Genomic DNA, 22,119 nt, shown 5'->3' on the forward strand with positions numbered 1-22,119 from the left:
GCCTCGGAACACTTCAACCCCAGGGCATCAATGTGGACTTCACCACTTTCCTCATTTCCCCTTCCCCCCACCTCAGCCCAGCTCCAGACTTCCAGCTCAGCTCTGTCCCCATGACGTCTTACCTGCCTACCTTCCTTTCCACCTATCGACTCCACTCTCCTTCATCCCCTCCCCCACTCACCTATTGTACTCTATGCTACTTTCTCCCCACCCTCACCCTCCTCATTTATCTTTCCACCCTTCAGGCACTCTGGTATTCCTGATGAAGGGCTTTTGCCCGAAACGTCGATTTTACTGCTCCTCGGATGCTGCCTGAACTGCTGTGCTTTTCCAGCACCACTCTAATCTAAACTTTGGTTTCCAGCATCTGCAGTCATTGATTGGTTTTTACCTAATCCCTTAATCCAGGCAATGAAGTGGTCCTTCTCTGAACTGTTTCTAATGCAATTACATCTTTTCTTAAGGAGACAAAACTGGGCATAATATTTTTAATTGCTTTGCTTAACTAAAATCTAGTGTCAGATTCAAAATTAAAGATTGATTTGGCATAAATTGCCTTTTGTGGAAAAGAGTTCTCAGCTTTCACACTTTGTGTAAAGAAGGGATTTCTAATTTCATTCCTGAAAAGCGTAGCTCTAATTTTTTGACTGTTCAATCGTGGTCTTAGACTTTTCAGTCATTGTGCTCTCGTGTGATCCTGTGCTGTCTTACTGGCTGTCTCGTGTACTGGGGATTAGGCTTTTGCATGCTGTTGCCTATTTTACACCTTCTCTTTTAACATCTTGGATCTTAGCTACTCCTTGCTTTTCACCATTTGTAAAGTAATCTGTTTATCTTTTGAAGATGTCAAATAGATGACTGCACATTTGCCTCCTTTGAAATTCCTTTGTAACAGTTTTACCCATTCATTGAACGTGTTAACGTCCATATTATTATACTTTAATGTATACACTATTTATGATGCCGCTTACCTTTTGTCACAGCAGATTTAGATATGTAGCTTTATATATTTGTTAATATAGGAATACAGTGAAAGTGAGGCCTTAACTTCCATTTTTGCAGGACACTGCATGGTAACATCTTGCAATCCTGTGCATTATTTCCCCTCTCTGTCCCTTCCTGTCCACCTATTTGCTGATCAATTTAGTAATATGATTTCAAGTCTATAAGCTTCAGCTTTAGCAAACGGTCTTTTATGAGTGACTTATCAATTATGTATGTCCATGTGAATAACATCCACTACTTTAACATCTGCTACTTTACTTTCATCACCGCTTCAAAAAAAAATTAATATTTGTCAAATGTGACTTGATGTTTACACATCCATGCTGGCTTGGTCTGATCAGCTGATTTTTTTTTGTTCTCTGGGTATTCAGTCATCCTATCCTTAATTATAAGCTTAGTAGTTTTCCTACAACAGATGTTTAGGTAAGTATTCTTTAATTCCCTAGCTGCGCTCTCTCTCCTTTCTTAAATAGGATGTGACATAGCAGTTTCCCTATCTCAAGGAATGGTTTTCTGTATCCTTAATTCTTTGATTAGATGAGAGTACAACCATGTGAGTCGCAAAAACAATTTAAATTCATAAATAAACTTAATTAAAATTTGAGAGAAATGAAAAATCAAAGCTAAACTTATTACAGAATTAAAACTCTGGAGATATTTCTGGTAAGTTGAGATGATACAGAATGGGTTTAGATTAGAATGGTGCTGGAAAAGCACAGCAGGTCAGAGCTGGAAGGTTGGAACTGGGGTAAGGTGGGGAAGGGAAAATGGGGAAACTGGTGAAGTCCATATTGATGCCCTGGGGTTGAAGTGTTCTGAGGCAGAAGATGAGGCGTTTTTTCTCCAGGCGTCAGGTGGTGTGGGAGCGGTGGTGGAGGAGGCCCAGGACCTGCATGTCCTCGGCAGAGTGGGAGGGGGAGTAGAAATGTTGGGCCAGGGGGCCCTGTGGTTGATTGGTGCGGGTGTCCCGGAGATATTCCCTGAAGTGCTCTGCAAGGAGCGTCCAGTCTCCCCAATGTGGAGGAGACCGCATCGGGAGCAATGGATACAATAAATGACATTGGTGGATGTGCAGGTGAAACTTTGGATGTGGAAGGCTCCTTTGGGGCCTTGGATGGAGGTGAGGGAGGAGGTATGGGCGCAGGTTTTGCAAGTCCTGCGGTGGCAGGGAAAGGTGCCAAGACGGGAAGGTGGGTTGTTGGGGGGACCTCTGTGAGTATTAGCTACTTGCATCAGATTCTTGCTCAGTGTTTTCTGGGTAACTGGATAGTGAGAAGTACCAAGCACTAGACAGGCAGACTTTGATTTTCTTTCCCCCCTTCTGAATACTGTAGAGCAGTAATTCAACTTTCCGTTGTCTTCCAGATTCACCAGATGAATAAATCTGAATTCCTTAATAATTAATAAAATATAAAATGTATTTTAATTCTGTGTAATTTCAGGTAAACATTATAAAGAGCCCTATATATCTGAGAGATTATTATAAAAGTTTTGATTTTCCTTGGCATAAGTATCATGTCATAGTGCAAAAGGGAATCAAAAGCCATATTTAATGGTTGAAAATGAATATGAGTGTGAATTTCAGACAGTTAATAAAGCTCATCAAATGCCAAGATTAGGTTACAGCTCAGTGGTATTTCCACTTGTATTGTACATTCTGCTTATGATATTGGTCAATCTGTCTCAGTGCTGTGGAATACCTAATCAATTTTTTTGGTTCCTTTGTTGGTTCATGCATTATCAGCTTATAACATGCAGTAGGGTACTTTACTTAATGCATTTTGTATGGTAAATTATGTATACACGTTTCATTTCCAGTGATGGGCCAATTTGCCGAATATGTCATGAGGGCAGCAACATGGAAGGCTTGCTTTCACCTTGTGATTGCACTGGAACACTTGGGACAGTTCACAAAACTTGCCTGGAGCGATGGCTTTCATCTTCCAACACCAGCTACTGCGAACTTTGTCACACTGAGTTTGTAGTGGAGCGAAGGCCTAGACCTTTGAGAGAGGTAGGGTTAGTAAAATTATTGTAACATAAATAGCAATATTTTATTAATTTGTTCAAACTGTAAAGGCTAAATAAAACAAAAGTTCTCCAGTTTCAGCTGAGCAATATTTTACGTAATACTTTTTCCACTACTTGACCAGATGTGTAAATGCAGGATTTTATAATGACGATGTAATTAAACTTGGTGGAGTAGAGAAGGAAGAAAAAGAGCAAAGTACAGCTTGACTCCAAATGCATGAGGAAAGTGAGCAAATTTGCCTTTGAAAGTCACCAAAATGCAAGGCAATTTTCAATTGGAGGCAACCAATCAGAGTTAAGTGGCCCCAATAGGTAGCATGAACAAAATTGGCTGTATCTGCATGCATAGGCTGGTTGTCTCACATGTTTACTGCTGATAGGTTCCAGCAATAAACATGGGGGAGAAACAGCCTGTGATTGAAATTACATCAAACAGTTGGAAAAATGGTAAAGGGAGGGAGTTATTGGGGAGTTAGCATTAACTTTTATCATGATTTGAGGGGTGGGGGTCTTTTGCGCAGTGGAGAGCCATTTGCCAGGTGCAATGGGACAGCGGAGGTGTGTCTGCCAGAGGAGTGGAGACAACTGCAAGGTTTATTCGGGTGTCAGGCAAGAGGAGAGGGCAGCAGGCAAAGGCTGCAAAATGGTTGGAGGAAGCAGGAAGCACTTGCAAGATGGCTTGGGGGAAGAGGAAGAAGCTGCAAAATGGTTGAGAAGCAGGAAGGCACTGCAAGATGTTTGGTGGCAACAGGAAGAGGCTACCAGAGGGCTGGGATGAGAAGAGGCTGCAGGATGAGTCGTGTAGGAGCTGGAACCTGCAAAGGGTGAGGGCAGAGGACTGCGAGAGGAATGAAGAAGGAAATACAGGCTGTGAAAATGTCTTCGGAAAGGGAAGGATGCTGTAAAGGAGAAGGAAATTAAAACTTGTTAACAAAGAAAGACTCTGGTAACTGGGAGCCAAAAAATTTGAAATCACTGAGATAATGAATACCTTGGAAATGATGTCACTGAGAGGCATTCTGGGAGATGGCACTGCAGTCATCATGCTTGGTCTGAACATCGCAGATGGACTGGTATCAGGGAGTGGTTAAGCCTAAAACCCACTATATTTAGTGTCCCCGCTCAGCCACCCCAAATCCTCTAACCAAACAAAAAAGGGCATTTTGAAGAGGACAGGAAAGATTTTCATCTCGAGAGCAGTCATGCTGAGGGGTAATGTTGTGTCAGGAAAAGTGTCATGGCTTTGTGTTGGAAGATTTTGGTGAGAGGGGACTACAGTGAGGCTCAGGTAAGATTTTTTTTTCCACCTCTATTTTAGAGCAGTGGGGATAGAGGCTACAGCTCTTGCAGGATGTGGGAAGTCAGGGTCACTATCAGTGTCCCTGGTGACTTTACCTGCAAGAAGTGCATCCAGCTTCAGCTCCTCACAGACCACATTAGGGAGCTTGAGCTGGATGAACACCAGATCATTTGGAGGCTGAGGAGTTGATAGAGAGGAGTTACTGGAAAGTAATCACACCTAGGTTACAAGATGAAGTTTGCTGGGTTACTGTCAGAAGAGGGAAAGGGAATAGGCAGTCAATGCGGGGATCCACTGTGGCCATTCCCCTCTATTACAAGTGTAGCGTTTTGGGTACTGCTGGGGAGAAACGACCTACCAGGGGAAAGCCACAGCAGCCAGGCCTCTAGCACTACGTCTGGCCTTGTGGCTCAGAAGGGAAGGGGAGACAAGAGGAGAGTGCTGGTGACAGGGGATTCATTAGTTAGGGGAACAGACAGGAGATTCTGTGAATGAGAACGAGATTCCTGGACGGTATGTTGCCTCCGGGGTGCCAGGGTCAGGGATGTCTCAGATCGAGTCTACGGCATTCTTGAAAGGGAGCGTGAGCAGCCAAAAGTCATGGTACACATCAGTACTAATGACATAGCTAGGAAAAGGGATGAGGTTATGAAAAGTGAATTTAGGGAGTTAGGAAGGAAGTTAAAAAGAAGGACCTCAAGGGTAGTGATCTCTGTGCTCCGAGTGAGGGCAAGAAGAGGAAGGTATTGCAGACAAATGCATAGTTGGTGCAGGGGGCAGGGTTTCAGATTTGTGGATCATTCGGTTCTTTTTTGGGGAAGGTATGACCGGTATAAAAGGGATGGGTTACACCTGAACTCGATGGGGCGGGGAACAACATCCTTGTGGACAGATTTGTAAAGCTTTTGGGAAAACTTTAAACTAAGTTGGCAGGGATGTGGGGACCAGATCATCAGGTCAGAAGTTGCAGGTGTAAAGGTAGATACAACAAGCAGAGAGACTGAGGAAGGGTAGGCTAAAATGACAAGAGGATGGGAGTCCAGGCAGAAAGGCAAAAGGATGTAGTGCAGAGACCAGAGCAAAAGTTAGGAAAGAGCAAAGTAAAATTGGGCAACAGAATAATTGAGGGCGGCACGGTGGCACAGTGGTTAGCACTGCTGCCTCACAGCGCCAGGGACCCGTATGACTCTGACTCTATATGCAAAAGACAGGGAGATTGCTAGATTCTAAAGGGACAATGAGTATAAGGGCACTTTATCTGAATATCCATAGTATTTGAAACAAACTTGTTGTGCAAATCAGTACAAAGGGGTATGATTTCATTGCCATTACAGAAACATGATTGCAGGGTGGTGATGACTAGGAATTAAATATCCAAGGTAATTAGGAAGGATAGGCAGGAAGGTAAGGGAGGTGGGGTCATGCTCTTAATTAAGGATGAGATTAAGGAGACACTATGTAGGATCTAAGGAGCAAAATGTTGAATCCATTTGCATGGAGATCAAGAATAGTAAGGGGAAGAAGTCATTGGTGGGAGTAGTCTATCGGCCACCCAGTAGTCATGGTACAGTGGCAAAGTGATCAATCAAGAAATATCTGATGCATGTAAGAATGGAACGACAGTAGTTGTGGGGGACATGCGCATTGATTGGCTGAATCAAGTCGGTAGAAGCAGTCTTTAAGAGGGGTTCATTGAACTCATCCATAATAACTTTCTTAAACAGCATGTTACTGAACCTACAACGAAGCGTGCAATCTTCGATCTGGTCCTGTGTAATGCCACAGATAAATTAATGATCTCGTAGTTAAGGATCTTCTTATGAAGTGTTATCGTGGTATGATCTTAATATTGGATACAAATGGAGGATGAAATAGTATTAGCTAAAACCAGGATGCTATGCTTAAACAAGGGAGACTATAATGAGATGAGGAAGGAGTTGGCTACATTCGACCAGAAGCACAAGTTATATGGTGGAACAGTGGAGGACTTTCAAAGAGATTTTTCAGTGTTCAAGGAAAGTATATTCTGGTCAAAAACGAGGATAGCAAGGGTAGGAAGAGCCAGCCTTGGATAACCAAGGATATATAGGAAGGCATCAATTAAAAGTTCAGGCTTACAAAGTAGCCAAGAGTATGAGAAACATGAAGATTGGGAAAACTTTAAAAAGCACAAAGAACCACAAAGCAAGCAATAAAGAAATTGAATACAAGCTAGCACAGAATATAAAAACAGATAGGAAAAGTTTTTATAAATACATAAAACAAAAAAGGGTGGCTAAAATGGACATAGTTCCTTCGCAGGATGAGAAAGGGGAATTAGTACTGGGTAAGGCTGAAACGGCCAAGGTCTTGAATAACTATTTTGTGTCAGTCTTCACAGTGGAAGATGTGTCTAACATGCCAAAGCATGATGTTAAGGATGCAATGGGAGGTGAGGACCTCAATTCAGTTGTTATCACTAAAGGGACAGTGTTGAGCAACCTGATGGTCTGAGGGTAGGTAAGTCCCCTGGTCCTGATGGAATGCATCCCAGAGTGCTGAAAGAAATGGTGGAAGTTATAGTAGATGCGTTAGTGGTAATTTACCAAAATTCACTGGACTCCAAGCAGGTCCCAGCAGACTGGAAGACAGCGAATGTCACACTGCTGTTTAAAAAAGGGTGTAGGCAAAAGGCAGGTAACTATAGGCCAGTTAGCTTAACATCTGCAGTTGGGAAAATGCTGGAGGCTGTCATTAATGAAGAAATAGTGAGACATCTGGATGGAAAGGGTTCTATCAGGCAGACTCAGCATGGATTAAGGAAGGGAAGGTTGTGTTTGACAAACTTACTGGAGTTCTTTGAGGATGTAGTAAGTGCGGTGGATGGAGGGGGACAGGTAGATATTGTATACTTGGATTTCCAGAAGGCGTTCGATAAGGTGCCGATATGGTTGGAGATCAGTGGTGAACGGGATGCCACAGGGGTCTCTCTCGATTGTTCGTGATATATATAAACCATTTGGAAGAGGAGACCGAGTGTAACGTATCCATGTTTGCTGATGAAACTGAATTGAGTGGAAAGACAAACTGTACAGAGGATGTGGAGGGTCTGCAGAGAGATTTAGATAGGTTGTGAGTGGGGCGGGCAAGAGTCTGGCAGATGGGGTACGATGTTGGTAAATGTGAGGTTATCCACTTTGGAAGTAAAAATAGTAGGTCAGAGTATTATTTAAATGGTGAAAGATTTGAAGCATGCTATTGTGCAGAGGGAGATGGGAATGCTTAGTGAATCGCTAAGAGTTGATTTGCAGGTACAACAGTAAATCAGGAAGGCAAATGGAATATTATCTTTCATTGCTAGAGGGATTGAATTTAAGAGCAGGAGGTTCTGTTGCAATTGTACAATGTGTTGGCGAGGCCACACCTGGAGTATTGTGCACAGTTCTGGTCTCCTTACTTGAGGAAGGATAAACTGGCTTTGGAAAATGAGGTTCACCAGGTTGATTCTGGAGATGAGGGGTTTACCCTATGAGGAGAGGTTGAGCTGCCTGTGACTGTACTCACTAGAATTTAGAAGAATGAGAGGGAATCTCACAGAAAAATACAAAATTATGAAATGGATTGGTAAGATCGAGGCAGGCAAGTTGTTCCTGCTGGTGGGTGAGACTAGGACTTAGGGACATGGCCTCAACATTAGGGGGAGTGGTTTTTGGGCAGAGATGAGAAGGAACTGCTTTTCCCAGAGAATAGTGAATCTATGGAATTCTCTGCCCAAGGAAGCAGTAGAGACAGCTTCATGAAATATATTCAAGACACAGTTGAATGGTTTTTCCATAGTAGGGGAATTAAGGATTATGGGGATAATATAGGTAGGCGGAGCTGAAATGATGGATAGATCAGCCAGGATTTTAATGAATGGCAGAGTATTCTGTTCAGGCCAAATGGCCTACTCCTGTTTCTATTACTATGAAACTATGAACTGTGACATTTCTAGTTGAAGACCATGTAATTTCAGGAGCAATTATATGGAGAAGGTGTAGTGATATGTTTCACTTTAAATTTTAAAAATCGGACATCTGAGATCTAAGAAATGGATGGACAGTAGGGGAGTGTTTTGTGCCCTGAAGTAGTCTATGATACTACTTGACATGATTGGTAGATTTTTAAAAAAAAACTATAGCAGCACTTCAAATTTATATTTGCACCTTCAATTTAGTTGAGAGAAAAGAAAAACACTCAATTTGTTGTCTCTCGTACTGGGTGGCATGCTGTCATGTTTGAATTATTATCCTTCTCGAAAAGCAAGTCTAAGTTATTGGGCTTTGAATGGATTTAGTCCATTGGAATTGGTGCCAAGTTTAAAAGAGACTATAGTAGCAATCGGACTACGATCATCCAACCTTGTAGTGCAGTTTGGGGAAGGTTTCCACAACACACTACCTGTAAAGAAAAATCACAGATTAGTTTATAAAGAACAAGTATATAGTTTTGTTGCATTGCACACTAGAATTTGTCTCTACTTTCCTGGCATTACAAATGTGACCATTTCCTGATGGTATTCATCAAGACACAACAAGTTAATTCTGCTGTATCTTTCTTTTGAAGTACTTGTATTTAGATAGATAATGCAACTGTCCTGTCTTTCAGTGGCTCAGAGATCCAGGTCCCAGGAATGAGAAGAGGACGTTATTTTGTGACATGATTTGCTTTCTTTTCATCACGCCATTAGCAGCAATCTCTGGCTGGCTTTGTTTGCGAGGAGCACAGGATCATCTACAATTCAACAGCCGCCTGGAGGCAGTTGGACTCATTGCACTCACTGTTGCACTTTTCACCATCTATGTCCTGTGGACACTGGTGAGTAGAATCATAGAATCCCTACAGTATGGAAACAGGACATTTGGCCCAACAAGTCCACACTGACCCTCCAAAGAGTAACCCACTCAGACCCATTCCCCTCCCCATTACTCGACATTTACCTCTGACTAATGCACCTAACCTACACATCCCTGAACACTATGGACAATTTAGCGTGGCTAATTCACCTAACCTGCACACCTTTTGGATTGTGGGAGGAAACCGGAGCACCCGGCGGAAACCCACGCAGGCATGAGGAGACTGTGCAAACTCCACACAGGCAGTCGCTCAAGGCTGGAATCAAACCCAGGTTCCTGGCGCTGTGAGGCAGCAGCCACCGTGCTGCCCATTAAGACATTAAGAAAAATATGAGATTAAGCATCACTGAGTCATTCCATTGTAATTTTGTTTATTTAAACAGATTAAACGTTCTAGCAGGTTCTTCCTTTCTCATCTCTCAATGATAACTGTGTATTAATGTCACTTTGTGTATTGATGGTAAACAATAGTAATCAAGTCACCAAAATTCCAATTGTAGATTTATTAGTTTAATAAGCCTGAATTACTAAACTTTACACCTAAAATAATTTCACTCTGAAACAATGCTTTCCTCTTCTTATCACTCATTATGAAGGTGGGATTAACTATATTCATTTGGATAAATTCCAATCCAATTCATAGATTTTGCCTTTTTAATTAACTAATATCTTAAATATTGATGGGTTATATCAGAAATAAGTCTTTGTAATACTTCGAGAATTGAGTTTTCCTTCATTAAGTAAGCAAAAAATTGCAAAACCATGTTTCAGTCCATAAAGTTTCTGTAGTTTCCACAAATTTGATTTTATGTTTTATAAAGACTTTTAAATACATATCAATCTTTTAAATTGATATGTACGCCATGAACATTTTACTCTGGCTGATATAATAGATAAACAGAGTTATACACTCAAATATAAACTCATTATGGCCTCAGTATTTTTTTCAATGAATAAATCAATCACTCAATGAAGGGCAGGCATCAGAGACAACCAGGTAGCATTGGTCCAAGTTTGACCAAAAATTTAAAGAAATGAGTCAGCTCTATTTTCAATATGTTTACTTATTTAAACAAAAAGACCATCTGGCCCCATACCTTCAAACATAATGGAAGAGGTCCCTTAGGGAAGGAAACTGCCGTCCTCCTCTTGTCTGGTATGTATGTGACTTCAGAACCACAGCAATGTGGTTGACTCATAACTGCCCTCGAGGCAATTTGTGATGGGCGATAAATGCTGGCCTAGCCAGCAATGCTGTCATCTCATAATAAATTTAAAAAAAGGTTAAGTTTATTTTCGTCCATATAGTTTTGTGGAAATTTGTTCTTTTGGAGTTGCTGCAGGTTGGATTATGGGCAAGTTTTCCTCAGAGTTCTAAATAATAATAGCAGTGTTGCCTAATTAAGCCGTTTGCTTCAAAATGCATTGTTACATAGTTGGTGGAGCTCTTCATATCTGCTATGAGTGGCAGAGATGTAATGGATCTAGATTTCCGGTCAGATAAACTTTGTGGGCATAAGATAGCTTAAGCAAATGTTTGGACCAATGACCAAAATCTTATTCAAGCAGAGAGTTTCCAGGTTCTTTCTGACAAAAGAGAAATTTAGGGTGGGAATTCAGAACTTGGGGCCTTGGCTGTTGAAGGTATGGCCACCAATAGTACTTTGGTAGAACATTTAACATCGGTGTTGCCCAAAATGCCAGAATTGGAAGAAAGCTGACACATCAGAGGGAAGTTGGGCTGGAAGAGGTTACACAGGTGAGGAGAGGCAAAGCCTTGAGGGATTTGACAATGTGATGAGCGTTTTAAAATTGAGACATTGCTTAATTGGGAGCCTAGTTGGTCACCAAGCACAGAGCTGATGGGTGAATGAGTTTTGTCATAACTTAGCACATTGATCGCAGAGTTTTGGATGACCTCAAGTTTACTGAGAGTAGAAAGTAGGAGACTGGCCAGAGATATATTGGAATAAAGCATGGATTATGGTTTGAAGGACACATGAGGTAAGGCAGGAGCACAAGTTAAAACAGATGATCTATTAGTATAGATATATAATCAGAAACGCATGCTAGGGTTAAGTATGACACCAATGTTGTAAACATGCTGGTTGAGCCTGGGCGATTCCTAGGCAGATGGAATTGTTGTTTGGGTTTGTGTTAGGGACTAAAGACAGTGACTTTGGTCTGCCTAGTATCTAGTTGCAGGAAGTTGCTGCTTATCCAGTATTAGAACTTAGAACAGTCCAGCACAGGAACGGGCACTTCAGCCCGCGATGTTGTGCCTAACATGATGTCAAATTAAACGAATCCCTTCTGCCTGCCCTTGGTCCACATCCCTCCAATCTTTGAGCTTATCTGAAAGTCCTTTAAACACCCCTATCATGTCTCTATCCAACACCACTCATAGCAATGTGTTCCAGACTCCTAACACACTCTGTGTAAAAAAAACACTTGCCCCTCAAATCTCCTTCAAGCTTTTCCCCTCTCACCTTAAATGCACACCCTCTAGTATTAGACATTTGAACTCTGGAGAAAAAGATTCTGTCAACCCTGTCTATGCATCTCCTAATTTTATAGATTTCTATCAAGTCTCCCCTCATCCTTTGCCACCCCAGAGAGAACAGCCCAAGTTTTCTAGCCTCTCCTTACAGCTCATATTCTGTAATCCAGACAGCATTCTGGTAAACCTCTTCTGCACCCTCTCCAAATCATTGGTTGGTTGGTTGTTTGTTTTAGCCATTTAATTTTAAGTGGCAGTATTTTAATATAAAATTTATTCCAAATTTATTCCAACAACCTAAATGATACAATGCTGTAAGTGACAATATTCTGTCTCCAAATCTTACTGCAATGATGGGACTTATAATATGCACGTAATTTTGTTTTCCTCATCCTTTATTTTAAGGTTATTGATTTAATTGCTTTAATTGCTTTATCCATTTTATCGATATTCTATACTGGGCAGTTACTATGCTCCTGTCAGAATTAAAGAATATATGAACTTGTCATTTGCTGCAATACAAGAGGAATGCTTTTTTTCCCAAAGTTATGCACTCTCAAAACCTGAAACAAATCGGAACAATCCCAAGCACTCACCAATGGCTCCCCTCTTAAAGAAGCACTGTTCTAACATGACATATTCAACTATAATACATAACAATCAATATCATTTCAGAACTGGCACATGGATACTGTGAAAATGGTGCAAAATGACTGGTGTTTACTAATTATCTTGTAGAACATTGGGCAGCTCCAGTTAGCTGCTTCCCAACACCAGTGTAGTTTGCAACATAAGCTGTGTGTAGAATTGCCACTCTGAAGCTATGTGTGGAGTCGTGAATTGAGACACTGACCTTCCACTACATTTTCAGGAGTTGTTGCCCACCTTCTGTAATGTAAATGTAAAATTATTGTTGCAAAGTTTTTGGACACATGATGCATGTCCTCGTAGTTTTAAAACTTTATCTCAAAACCTGAGAATGACCTGTTTTGAGACAAATGTCTGTCATGAATGTTTTCCCACTTAATAACACATTTCGATGGTGCAAAGTGAAATTAAAGCTATAGAATTATTACAGGACAAATTCCCTGTGTTGTGACTTTATTAGCACATAGTGACATTTTCCTGAGCCTAAAGTATAAGGTTCGAACCTTGTTCAAGTTTAAATTCTCTAATTATCAACAAATCTGTCTTGATGATACTGTAACTGGCCTCTGTGTCCCTGTGCAAAGAAAGGGAGAAAGAAATAAACTCAAATTCCTGCTTATGCTTGCTGTTCTTGAGGACACAGCTGTATTTATCAATGATCTCAGCCTACCGATATGTTTCCCAAGCTGACACAAAGTCAACTCCAGAATATCCTCAGATTCTTGGGGAAAGTCAGTAAGTGGGAAGAATGAAAATTGAAGAGATATGTTCAGTACTTGTAAAAATAACACATGCTGATTTTTGCCCAAAGGTTTCCTTCCGTTATCACTGCCAGCTCTACTCTGAATGGCGAAGGACCAACCAAAAGGTCCGATTGATGGCTGCAGACCATAACAGTGCTACTCAGCATTCTCTCCTCTCATCAAAGCTCATAAGAAAAGATTCCAGTGAAACAATTGTGTGAATTTATTGGTAAATATCGATAGAGAAATGAAAACTCTCAAAATTCACATTTGTCCCCAAAATGTGTAAAGTAACTCCAGCCAGCATCAGCAAAACAACAGCAACTTGTTTATTGGAATACATGCAAGAAAGAAACTTCATTTGCAACACTCTCAGGAGCCACTAAATATGCAGCCAGCATTTAAATGCAATTCTAATGAACAGTGGGATTAAAACATCATATTTCCATTATACGATTAGATGGTGGTTATTCTCCCATTGTAAGGTTAAAGCTTATGGAATAGTAACATGGAGTTTGAAATTTTGACAATCATTTGTGCTATCCTGCACAAAATAACAGGGCAAAGAACAAAAGAATGAGATGTGTGTGTGATCTGAACCTTCTTTGTTATAAGAGGCAGCAACCAGCTGTGAACACAAAGTAAACCCTTGGCATTGCACAGTATTCAGCTATTGGATTGGTCAGCACTAATTATGTGAAGACCTGGGAGACCCTCCGAATTTTATTTTTGCTGAATATTATTTTTAAATAGCGAAGTGGCAAAGCAGACATGCAAGCATAATTGGAATTCAGCAAGTTAAATGTGAACCTACAGGTCTGAGTAGTATCCTTTTTTAAATTTCTTTAGAAGATGAGATAGGAAATACTCCACTGACCAGTGTACATTATCTAGCACTGGTCTTGTGCATCACTGATGTATAACAACTTAATGTCTCAAAAGTGGCATATAATCACATTCTAATATTGGTGTTGTGACATTTTTTTAGTGGCAATTATCTCCTGACTTCAACAAATTACACTCTTATTGTCAAATACTCTGCATGTTTTTAAAAATCACATTTTTGCAATATAGTTAGCAACACTACAATCAGTTTCCTGTACTTGTGACCACAGTGCATAGTCAGAGAGCTTGGAAATGTCACTAAATGACAACTTTGAGATATAATTTGTAAAATTTAAAACAGTGAAAATGTATTCGGAAAAAGCTAGAGAAAACAAAAGTAATCAAAATGAATAAGTGGAACCATAGAAGTCATAAATCTTCAAAACCTGTATGAGAAGTAAAAAACGCCTGGGCAAATGTTGTTCAAAGCACTTATTATTTTTCATTGCAGCTAATTTGACAAAATTTGGCTTGAATTAAAACCTGTTATACAAAACTTTATTTGTTTTCCAAATATGATGGGTTTGGAAGAGGTGTTCGCTTCCAAAATTTATCTTTCCCTTTTGAAGGTTAGCTGACTGCAGTAGATGGAAGGACTTTTTGCTTTCTAGTCTGGTAGAGTAGATTTCTGTTTCCTGCCTTTCTTCCAAGCCATCCATAAACATTTGATAAGTGAAATATCAAAATAATACTGTACAGTTTGTGAAAATGTTTAAAGAGGGCTTATATTATTAAAACTCGTTCAATGTGTTTACCACCTTTTTTATAGTTTTCAGAATGTTTGTTTAGTTTTTAATTGCAGAATTCTTGGTGCACAATTTAAGGGCTTTGTGCAATTCCAATGTGATGTAAAGTTTAAATGTAAGTTTAGGGAGACTGTAACTTTTAAAAAAAATTTGTTAACTTCAGTATTTCTCCTTCTGATCATTGATTTTTAAATTGAAATTGATGGTGATAGAGCAATGAGCACTGATTGTGATTATACAGGTGAAAACTCTCATTCGTCATCACCTTTTTTCTTCCTTTGAGGATAATTATTTTATAGCAATCCATTAATTTATGATTACACTTCTATTGTTCAATATTTCTTAAACTGAGATTCAGTCTGACACGTAAACATAGTCGCCATGTGTTCCAGTGCATGAAGCTCCATTTTCTTATTATCTGCACAAAAAATGAAAAGCTGCCACATTGCATCCTCTGTAATTTATTGTCAAAGAAAACTAAACACTATTTGCATTCATGATTCTATCACCACTTGCACAAGAAAGAGCAAAACTGAGATAAAAAGAAAAGCTTTCAAGCTAAAACAAAGTGCAGAGAACGTTAGAAATGCATTTTGTTTTTGTTAGACTGCCTACATTTCTGAATTGTTGAAGTAATGACAGAATTTCAGTAAAACAAAAACAAAATCCTATTTGGCAAACGGTAAATTACTAACGAGTATGCCTTCATCATATGTAAATTTACATGGAGTATTTGTATGAGCAGATTGTAAACAGCCTTGTTCTGCAGTTTGAACTTTTAATTAGAAATTCTACATATCGATAACTATATGCTTCCAAGCACATCAATTTGATGCAAAAGAAAATTGGCTTAATAAACATAACATCAATGTTTTAGCTAGCTTGCTAGCTAAGAGGAAATAAATATCATGCTTTTGTAAAATTTTCAGGACATTTGAAAGCACTTCACAGTCAATGGATTACTTTTGTAATGCAGCCATTTATTAAACTTGAAAGTAAATTAGCAGACAATTTTTGTTCAATAAGGTGCCAGTATAAGCAATGCAATGAATGAATGCTCAAAAAAGTTTGGTTGTGGTTGAAGGATGTATGTTAACTAAGAGACTAGTGGAACTGCTGCTGCTCTTCAAATAATTCTGAGAGATGATTTTTGCTCATTTAAACAGGGCCCTGATTAAATGTCTCATCCAAATAACAGCACCTGACTATGTACTGTTTAGCCAGCACTCCAGCTTCTGTATCAGGCGGAATTTATGTACTCAAATCTTGACTGGGGAAGGAGGGGGTGTGCTTCAACCCATGAACATCTGATCTGGTGCGGAGTGCAACCAACTGAGCCAAACTGATTTTTTTTTTAATTAAGGGAATTTTGGAAAATTTTGTTTTTGTTGAACTAAGTCCCTTTTGATGTAATTTTCTGGCACTTGATTGAAATTATGGCTTTTTTTTTCAATTTTAGTAAAGCAGAGTATTTAATGTTCTTTGACTTTGTGTGAACTGTTGTGATCCTCACCTCTTTAAACTGAGGTTCAATTGTTTTGTCTGTGTCTGTACAGCAACCTTTCTTTTGGCCAGGTTCAGAAATCCCAGTAATGTAATCTGTTAATGGCTTTTGAAAGTTCCATTTCTGAAAAACTGCTTTGTCTTATATTCCAATGTCGGACTGCTCAGAAAATCTTACTAAATTAGGTGACAGACACATCATTATTGTTAGTACCTATAAGAGATGAGTTCCTGCCTGTGGGTTTCAGATACAAAACTGTACTGTATGAAGTATGTGAGTTTGTTTACATTTCCTCTGTTTTCTTCATGTGGTTGCTGACTTTGCAACCTGCCACCTCGAGCCTTAATTTTCTTAATTGAACTCCTTTTTACTTCCCCAAGTAACTCCAACATACCAGTTGGATAAGTTTTGATTGATAATTTTTTTCTTGCTTTGATAGGTTTCTTAATCTGTTTAAAATGACACCTATACATGCTACAAATGCAAAACTTATGATTTTTTTTTTAAGTAACATGGTACATCCTGATTGGATGTCTTTAATTCTTGACACATGCCCATTTCTTTGAGCAGGTTAGTGTTGAATTTGCTTGAAATATTTTGTTGAAATTGTGGTCTTCACATTTCATGTGACATGCAACTTTCAAAATTGCATTTAGTTCCTGCCAAAATCATTTTGTAAAATACATTTGCAACACGAGTTGGTTAATTTTCATTTGATTACTAGAATTGATTAAAATAATGTTTTGCCTAAAATTAAATGAAATGTAAAGGTGGATTAGCAGGCCTGAATTTTATGCCTGGTTGAAAGTGAGGTTACTGGAAACCTAAGAAATGATTTGAACGAAATTTAAGATAATGATAAATGGTTTCTGATTCACTGATGTTGGGAACATAGCAAGAGTGTTGTTACACTGAGAATTTATCAATCCTGAAACAGAAGGGGGGGGAATTCAGTTCACAGTCACATTCCTAACCACTGCCAATATACCCCAATGCAGATATTTGACATGTAAAAAGAATGAGGGTAGACTCATTGTATTAAGTAATCTTTTAATAGTTTCTGACAATGCTCACCACGTTAAAACATGGCTGTTTGAATGAGATATAGGATGAGTGAACACAACTTTTACTTCAGCAAGAGGCAGTTTATTAGGGATTGATTGGGAGGGATTTTTATTTCCCATTTTGTAGATAATAAACACTTCAAGGAACTGACCCGATATGAAACACTTCAAAAACGTAATATCAAAGAGTAAGGAACTGGTTTGGTGTTGATTTATCCAATGACTGTCAGCAGTGTTAAACAAATCATGTTGAAAAGTGCAGGAATGCAGTTGAGATCTAATCCTAATTATTGCAAAAAGTTGAGCTGCTAGATTTAGACATGCTGTGATAGTTTTAATTATCAGTCATTTTGAGAAAGAAACCGACCATAATTTTAAAACCATTGTTCTATATCTTTAGCTAATGACTTTTATTTCTTTATTTTGAATATCTTAAAAAACTTAAGACCTGAATTGATGCACAGGTATTTATGTCAGTATTTTTTAAATGAATTTTTGTCCCCAAAAGTCTTACTCGCTGGACCAATAGAGATGCAACATTATTGGACTGTGCACAACCATGATTTCAATCCATTGATTGTCTTAGACTAATTGGATCCAAAGAAAATGACACAGTTGCTGACTTTGACATAATTGTTAATTTTTATTATAAAAGTTCAATAGCTATTCTGTACTGCCGTCTAACTAATTGGACAGTGAGGTAAGGTTAGGCAGATTTGGGCCTTGAACTGTTGGAGTTTTGAAGAATGAAAGGTAATCTTATGGAAACACACAAAGTACTGATGGAATTTGACAGGGTATATGCTGAAAGGATATCAGAAAGCAGGAAGATTTTCCCTTTGTTGGAGAGACAAGAAAACTCAGTTTAAAAAGGGATCTTCCATTTAAAATAGAAATTGGGATGACTTTTCTTCTGAGGGACATGAATCTTTGGGGCACTCTTCCCTTGAATAATGGAGGCATAATCATTGAACTTGTAAAATTGAGATAAAAAGGGAGTGGTTAGTCATCCAGAGTAGATTGAAATATGAAGTTTATGCCTCAATCAAATCAGCTATGATCTTATTGGATGATTGAGCAGGCTGGTAGGACTGAATTGCCTTCCTTGCTGTCTCAGAAGTGGCCACCTCTCTGTGGCACTGTGGAAACTTCTACATTGCCAACTGTCTGACTTAGACTGGCAATGTGGATTACCTGGCCACTACCTTAATTAAGCGCAGATTAGGTAGCAGCTCATTAAGAGGCCTCTTCAAGGGAAACTGCCACTATGATATCACTGCCCATCTGTTCAGGCTCAGGACCCGCTTATGGTCCCAGCTTCAGGACTCACCCCTTTCCAAGAAAATAGACCTGTGTATTTAATCCTAAAATAGCTGAAGCGGTTATTTGTTTCAAATTAATGCTGTTATTTCTGGTTAGTGATTTATCTTTGGATGTTACTCTTTGTATAATATAAAACTGTGATTAATTTCTTTTTTTAAAAAAAGCAAGGTTACTGGACCATATTGAACAGAAATTTCCGGTTTAATCCCTTTATTTTTTGCTGGCATGACAGTAATGGCAGTCAGTGTTCTATGAATCAAAGAGCGAGTTATCAGTGGATTTTTTTTTACTCCTTAGTGCTATTCCTATTGGACAATATTGAGCAAGAACAGGGTCTAGCTGGTCATTGATACAATGTAGTCTTTTTTTTGCCTCTTCTGCTAAATATAGAATGGCAAATTAATTAAGGCAGTAGAGGAACTTTCATCCTAATTGATATAATTGCGAAGGGAAGAAAAATTAAGAGGATAATTTTTCGGTACTTTAATATCCTTTACGCGCCTTCTTTATTTTTGCACAAACAGTTAGTCCATATCGAGAATCTGTCATCCGCAATGTTTTTTGTACGTTAGGTACTATTAACCCAATCAAAATAATGCACTGATTTATATGTGTACTACTCAGTTCTCAGCCTGAGTATTGATCATGGAAAATTTTCATCTTCTGAAATTCTGAAATTCTTCTGTCCTTTGTGTGGTCAGATATCAAAATGGTGCTCATCACCTTCTATTATGGTAAAAACTGTTCTGAAATTCATGATTTAGGTGGAGTTTTTTTTTTAAGTTCCATTGTATAAGGAAAGATACTGTGGCAATAGGAGGATATGATTTCTGTAAATCCTCCCTAAACCTGTAGTGTTTGAAGATAGCACTCTAAAATAACTTGAACAGAATGCCGCTCACTTTTATATTTAAGTATCAATTAAAGCTGAAGCTTTGTCCTTGTTGAGAAAATTTCAGTAGAGGATTTTAAAAATGTTTGATATTTGTTTCTGACTCTTTGAAGGTCTCTTGGAAAAATCTAAAAAACATCCTTTAAGAAGCCTCTTACTTATGCAGTTGGTTATTTAATAGTATTTTTTTCCATTTACTTCATGATAGATGTTTGGTTTCAAGTGTGTTTTTGCAACAATTGAATTGAGCTCTTCTCTGAAAGGATTTTGCATGGAAATAAAGTGAGGGCTTGGACACCTCAAGGTGTGTAGTAAGTTCTTGTGGTTCTGTCCCAGCAGTAGTAAACTGTTACATATATTGTTAATGTCATTACTCTTGGAATGTATAATGTTTTAACTATCTGGTTTGTAGTTGCTATAAATTGTGTACATATTTACAATCATTATATCCTGGCTATTACCATTATTATAATGCCTTTGGGTAATTGTCTTCATTCCATTTTTGTAAATATGATACATGTATTCATAATTCAATTTCATATCTTGAATAAACTATATCCAAAGTCACTTTTATGCTGTAATTATTTTACACATTAAATGCTATAGAAGAATAAATTTTACTTAAGTTTTACCTTGATTAAATAAATTAAGTTAATCTGTACCACTTTACCATTTTTGTGAATATTTCTGTTTTATGAAACGGTGTATCAAAGTTTAATTTTTACATCTGCATCAGTTATTAAAACTGGGTCCGATAGACAAGGCAGAATTAGGTTTGATCCCAACAGAAAAACAGTTGAAGCAAAGGGTACCTCAATGAGGTGAGTTGGCCAACACTCCTGCTCCTGATTTGTTCCTTGACAACAACTGGAAATTGCACACGTAGGTGGTGTTTGGTGAGGGCAGGAGCGGTTTTAGCCCTGACTGTATAATTGGCTCTGCCTTCCTTGGCACATATGCAAAATTTTCCCATTTTGGTAGAATAGTTGGTGGTACCATCCGCCAAGACCAGTTCGATGTTTGTTGGAACTGGGGGCACATCCACTAAATCATCTCTTGTATTGCTAACATAGCACCTATGGGGGTTATAACTATTGAACCATATAGAACATTACAGCGCAGTACAGGCCCTTCAGCCCTCGATGTTGTGCTGACCTGTGGAACCAATCTGAAGCCCATCTAACCTACACTATTCCATTGTCATCCATATGTTTATCCAAAGACTATTTAAATACCCTTAATTTTGGCGGGTCCAATACTGTTGCAGGCAGGGCATTCCATGCCCCTACTACTCGGAGTAAAGAACTAACCTCTGACATATGTCCTATCTCTATCACCCCTCAATTTAAAGCTATGTCCCCTCGTGCTAGCCATCACCATCTGAGGAAGAAGGCTCTCACTGATCACCCTATCTAATCGTCTGATTGTCTTGTATGCCTCTAATTAACCTTCTTCTTTCTAACAAAAACAGTCTCAAGTCCCTCCACCTTTCCTCATAAGACCTTCCCTCCATACCAGGCAACATCCTGGTAAATCTCTGCACCCTTTCCAATGCTTCCACATTATAATGTGGCAACCAGAACTGTACACAGTATCCAAGTGTGGCCTCACCAGAGTTTTGTACAGCTGCAACATGACCTCGTGGCTCCAAACCTCAATCCCTCTACCAATGAAAACAACACACCATACGCTGCCTTAACAATCCGAGCAACCTGGGTGGCAGCTTTCAGGGATCTGGATTCACTTCTCCACTGACTTGTATAAGGCCCTTAGTCACCACAGCTGCCTACAGTCGCAATTTGAAGTGATACGTGTCTGTATTTCTTGAAGTGATCTATATTCTATATTTCGTGTCAATGCCTGCAGGTTTGGTTTAAAGGAAGAGAAACTCTGCTGAATATAATTATTGTCTTAAGAATTTATAACTTGCTTTCATTTATTTTTCTTTTGCAAATCAACCTGTAGCATGGTACAAAAAGAATTTTTTTCACAAATCTGTTTGTTGGGACACGAGTGTCACAGGCAAGACCAGTATTTATTCCTTGTAACTAGTTTTCCTTGAGAGGGTGGTGCTGAGCTGCTGCCTTTTCGCACTTCAGTCTGTGTGAAATGAAGTCCGGTAATGCTGGTGGCTAGAGAGTTTTATTTAGATGAAGTTTTGGCGATGGAATAATTATATGTGTCCACACTAGGATCATCTGTGACTTGGAGAGAAATTTAAAAAGGAAGCACACATGAATATATATCACTGTGTTCATATCAGTTGAAGTTGAGGGTTTGAGAACTGTTGCCAGACAAGCTTTGATGAGTTATTGCATCTTGTAGATGATACTACTCTATTGGTGGGGCAAGTGAATGTTTAAGGTGATGCAAGGGATGAAGATCATGTAGGCTGTTTTGCCCTGGATAATGTCAAGCTTCTTGAATTTTGCGAATTTACTTACCCAGGCAAGTGGAAAATATTCCATTACGTTTCCAGTTTGTGGTTTTCAATAGGCAGGATTTGGGGATTAGGAGGTAAGATTCTCACTGCAGTGTTTCCAGCTCTCATAGTCAGAATGTTTATATAACCAAATTAAGTTTCTGGTCAGTTATGATTCTAGC

The 22,119-nt window shown here is 39.0% G+C and overlaps 1 protein-coding gene across 1 annotated transcript in view; it reads left to right on the forward strand.

Moving 5' to 3' along the window:
• The window catches only part of march2 (membrane-associated ring finger (C3HC4) 2), a 57,153-nt gene extending 37,071 nt beyond the window's left edge, over positions 1-20,082 (forward strand). The window contains exons 3-5 of the mRNA XM_043721035.1: positions 2,824-3,019; positions 8,963-9,172; positions 13,170-20,082. Of these exons, the coding sequence (XP_043576970.1) occupies positions 2,824-3,019; positions 8,963-9,172; positions 13,170-13,322 (559 nt within the window). The 3' untranslated portion in view covers positions 13,323-20,082. The remainder of the gene's footprint in view (positions 1-2,823; positions 3,020-8,962; positions 9,173-13,169) is intronic.
• The last annotated feature ends 2,037 nt before the right edge of the window (positions 20,083-22,119 follow it).

Source organism: Chiloscyllium plagiosum, chromosome 31 (assembly GCF_004010195.1).
Source record: "Chiloscyllium plagiosum isolate BGI_BamShark_2017 chromosome 31, ASM401019v2, whole genome shotgun sequence".
Taxonomy (NCBI): Eukaryota; Metazoa; Chordata; class Chondrichthyes; order Orectolobiformes; family Hemiscylliidae; genus Chiloscyllium; species Chiloscyllium plagiosum.